A 4,539-nucleotide genomic window follows, 5' to 3' on the forward strand; every position below is an offset into this window, starting at 1 on the left:
GGGCTTCCATTTCATCCGCCCGAAATTAAGAAGCGGAGGAGAGGGGCTGCGGGCGGCCGGCAGGAGCCTCCCCCCACCCCTTGCCTCCTCCCCACCCACCACCACCCCAACCCCGCATCCAGCATCCCGCTCCGCCGGGACCCCGCTGATCCCCGGGTTGGCCGAGCACCCTTCGACACCCCATCGCCGCACCCCATTCCCAACCCCGGCCTCGTTTGTCCCGGAGGCCGGGGAGGGGGGGGAGATTTGCCACCGCTCAACGCAGCCACCGTCAGTTTTGGGGTGACTTTGCTTTTTGGGGGGGTTTTGGTTGGTTTTTTTTTGGCTGAGTTTTCTCTCCACACCACCCTCTTCACCTGCAAAGGTGCCCCCCGCCATCCTGTGGTGGCCGGATGGTTTTTCTCCCTCCTGGCTCTGAACCGCAAGGCCATCGCTACCGGTGCTGCCCGTCTTCTCCCACCGCCGCTGGATGCCAACGCCGGGGCGAGATTCAGCCTCGGCGAGAAGGTCACGATACCTCCAGCCTACCCTTTTCCTCCCCGCTGTCGCCAAGCCCGGCTCCGTGCCGTGGCCGTGGTGCGGCGGAGGGGACGTCGGCCGCAGAGGAAACCCACGCCCGGGGCGAGCAGAGAAAATCCCCGGGGAGGTTTCCGCTATTTGGTTTGTCCTCTCCTGCATGAGACAACCCCGGCTCTGCGGCTCCGCCGGGCTATGGCCACACAGTGAAGATGTCCGTGGTCAGGCTCAACAGTGTCAATGGCTTTCTGGAGGACAGCAGGATGGAGGCAGGGGACATGGGGAGGATTCTCCGCTGCCTGGAGATGGGCACCGTCCTCACCTTGTTCTATCAGAAGAAGTCGCAGAGGCCAGAGCGAAGGACCTTCCAGGTGAAGTTGGAGACCCGGCAGATCATCTGGAGCCGGACGCCCGAGAAGGTGGAAGGGGACAGTGAGTATCGGTGGCAGCAGCTCTCTGGGATGGGGATGTGCCGGTGGGGTGCCTGGCCGTGGTGGGGTGCCTGGCCATGGGGTGCCTGCCCACAGTGGCATGTCCTACCATAGTGGGATGACTGGTTGTGGGGTGCCTGGCCATGGCAGGAGGTCCTACTGTGGTGAGGTGACTGGTTGTGAGGTGTTTGGCCATGGTGGGAAGTCCTACTGTGGTGGGGTACATGGTTGTGGGGTGCTTGGCCATGGTGGGAGGTCCTACCATGGTGGGGTGCCTGGTTGTGGTGTGCCTGGCCATGGTGGCAGGTCCTACCGTGGTGGAGTGACTGGTTGTGGGGTGCCTGGCTATGGTGGGAGGTCCTACCATGGTGGGGTGCTTGGTTGTGGGGTGCATGGCCATGGTGGGAAGTCCTACCATGGTGGGGTGACTGGTTGCGGGGTGCCTGGCCACGGCGGGAGGTCCTACAGTGTTGAGGTGCCCGGTTGTGGGGTGCCTGTCCATAGTGGGAGGTCCTGCCATAGTGGGGTGACTGGTTGTGGGGTTCCTGGCCATGGAGTGATGTCCTTCTGTGGTGGGGTGCCTGGTTGTGCGGTGCCTGGCCATGGTGGCATGTCCTACTGTGGTGGGATGTCCAGCTGCAGTGGGATGCCTGGCCATGACATGCCCAGCCATGGTGGGGTGCCTGGCAGTGGTATGCCCGGCCACAGTGGGGTGGCTGGCTGTGGTAGGCTACCTGCTGCAGTGGGGTGTCTGGACGTAGTGGGGTGCCTGGCAGCAATGGGGTGCCCAGACATGGTGGGGTGCCTCCCACGGTGGAATGCCCAGCCTTGGTGAGATGCCTGACCATGATGCAGTGCCTGGTTGTGTTAAGGTGTCCGGCTGCTGTGGGGTGCCTGGGGATAGTGGGGTGCCTAGACACAGTGGGGTGCCAAGCCATAGCGGGGTGCCTGGCTGCAGTGGGATGCCCAGCTACGGTGGGTAGCCTGGCCATAGTGGGATCCTGGCCATATTTGGATGCCCTACCATGGCGGGGTCTCTGGCCATGGTGGGCTGCCTGGATGTAGCAGGGTGCCCTACAGCGGTGGGTTGTCCAGCCATGGTGGGATGATCTACCATAGTGGGATGCCCTACCATGGTGGGGTGCCTGGCCATCATAGGATGCCCAGAGATATAAATGCAGGAGCTGCTGGGCTGGGGAACCTTTGCCTCCTCCATCGCAGCTCACCTGGGCCGTGGGGCTCAAGCTGCTGCCATTTCATCCCGGGGTTTCATACCCTCTCTGCCCCATGTGCATTAATGACATCAATACAAAGTTTGGATGGCGTCTGAACTGGTGGGGACTGGTGGCACTGAGGTCCGGCATAGGAGCTGCTCCCACTGGAGCATCTGTAAAAAGTCACCCTTCCTTGTGGCTTCGCTGGTGGCTAGTGGGCTTTTGATGGGTCCATGGGTGGGGCCACGTCCCCTGGTGCTCGTTAACTGGTTGTTTGTTACCTTGAGACTTGCACCTCCTCTTAAATTGAGCTAAAAAGCGCCAATGGATGAAAATGCAGGTGACACAGAGCCATTCCACCACCTCATCCCATGGCCCCATATGAGGAGGAACCCAGTTTGGGGGTATCATCTCACCTGGATAATGACAAAGCCCACCCTGGAGGTCTGGGAGGTGACAGGTGCCTTTTCCCTAGGAGGTGTCCTTAAAAGTCACCTAATTACCCACCCCAAAGTCACCACCCATCACTAATCTTGCACAAGATGGAGCAAAATCCCTGGGAAGGTCTATCTCCCGCTCGGAGAGGCTGATCCGTAGCCCAGCTGCTGGCGATGGTGAGGCTTTGAGTCAGGAAGGATGGTGGAAACCAGAGATGAGCATCAGCACGATCAGGCTACGTGCCTGTCCGGACTTGCTGGACGTGGGAGCAGATTTGTGGGAGGAGGTACAGGTGACGGGACAACAGCTACCCATTTTTGGAGAGGTGATTTTGGTCCTCCTAGGGAAGAGCTCATTCTGCGCTCAAGGAAATAACGCTTTTCCGGTGCATTGGTGTTTTTCTGGAGAGCTGTGCGCCACCGGCTCAGGGTCTCGGTCGCTCCTGATACCCTGCCTCAGTTTCCCCATCGGTGCCTTGAGATCTGTCTTCTCCCATGCAATGGCCCAAACCCCCCACGTGGGAATGAGTGGGCATCCTCCGAGGTCATCCAGAAGGTGGGGGGGGGAGAAAAACCCTCTGGAAAGGGTACAATCCTGCCGTCTAGCCCCACCACCCGCTTTCCCCCAGCCCTGGGCGGGAGCGATCCCAGTCTCAGTAGTGGGCTGGAGCATCTTCACCCCCCTGGTCCAGCCCTGCTCCGTGCTCGCATGTCCTCCTACTCGCTGGGATTTTATGGAAAAGTCAGGATCTCCTATTCTTCCCTGGGGTCTCGCTCCCACCCCGTGCCTGACCTCACACCCGCCCAGGCCATTTTAAATCCCCCCTTCAAGCAGGCACCCCGCTTGCAGAGGGATTAACGGGGACAACCCACAGCGCTGATGTCTCTGTTACCGACTGGCAGGGCCAGGACACAGATCCCGGCTCTCCCTGAGACGCCCCGCGCCATGCAGGCTAATTATACGCTTCGTTAAGCAGCCGACGGACGCGTGTCCATGCCGATGGGGTCGCCTGTAGCATCGCCTCCAAAATTAGCCTCATCCCAGAGGGTTTCCAGCTCATCGCCCTCGACAGACCCCGGTCCCCAGCGCAAGGATGAAATCTAGCGGAAAACAGCCCAATAGGGATCTTTGCAAGAAATTAGAAGAAATAGGAATGGAGGCAGCTTGGCAAACCTGAGAGCATTTTGTGGGGCGGTTTGCAGCCTGGTTTGCCACGGCGATGCCTAATTGGGATCACACCTTCAGCCTCACGAACACCCAATAATTAGAAATCGGAGCATTTGGGGTGGAGAAAATCCAGATTGGGTTTAACGCCGCTGGGCTGGACCCGGAGGAAATCTTTTATTTCAGGTTTTAAACCGGCTTCACAACACCATGGGGAGCTCTGGGGGATGCGGTTGCCCGATCCCTCCCTGTACAGGAGGGTCTGAGCTGCCATGTGTTCTGCAAGAAGGGGTAACCGAGGCGAACATGAGAGAACGTGACTTATGCCACCGTAGCTCTGCCCGGGCCAGTGGGATTTCCCAGCACGACCATTCCCTCCAGCCACTTTGCTTTGCTTCTCTCCTAATGCATTAGGAAAACTCCCAGGCTCTCAGCATCCCTAAAAGCCATCAGGCAGAACCTGGTCCTACATCACCTTCCCACCATTTAAAATCTTCTTTGCACTACGCCGCTTGTTTTGCATTAGAAGAAAAAAGGGATTTTCGCAGCTGGAACCGACTTCCAGAGTGTTTTAATCGCCCGGGACCCCTGAGACAATGCGGGGAGGAGTTTGGAGACATAGTTCTGACATGATCGCTGCAAATCCGCTGCAGATGTGGTTTCCAGGAAGCCGCCATCCGCGTTGCATTGTGTAGCCCCGCGCCGCTCCCTCTTCCCTCGGCTCTTCATGGGGCCGGGCTATTTGCCCTGAGGAGAAGGACCTGGGGGTGCTGGGG

The 4,539-nt window shown here is 59.3% G+C and overlaps 1 protein-coding gene across 1 annotated transcript in view; it reads left to right on the forward strand.

Annotated features, from left to right (window-relative positions):
- Positions 1 to 728: 728 nt before the first annotated feature.
- LOC104283994 (1-phosphatidylinositol 4,5-bisphosphate phosphodiesterase gamma-1-like) overlaps positions 729 to 4,539 on the forward strand; it is a 19,167-nt gene continuing 15,356 nt past the window's right edge. The window contains exon 1 of the mRNA XM_009882255.1: positions 729 to 948. Coding sequence (XP_009880557.1) covers positions 729 to 948 — 220 coding nt within the window. The remainder of the gene's footprint in view (positions 949 to 4,539) is intronic.

This window comes from Charadrius vociferus, unplaced genomic scaffold, assembly GCF_000708025.1.
Source record: "Charadrius vociferus isolate BGI_N301 unplaced genomic scaffold, ASM70802v2 scaffold393, whole genome shotgun sequence".
Taxonomy (NCBI): Eukaryota; Metazoa; Chordata; class Aves; order Charadriiformes; family Charadriidae; genus Charadrius; species Charadrius vociferus.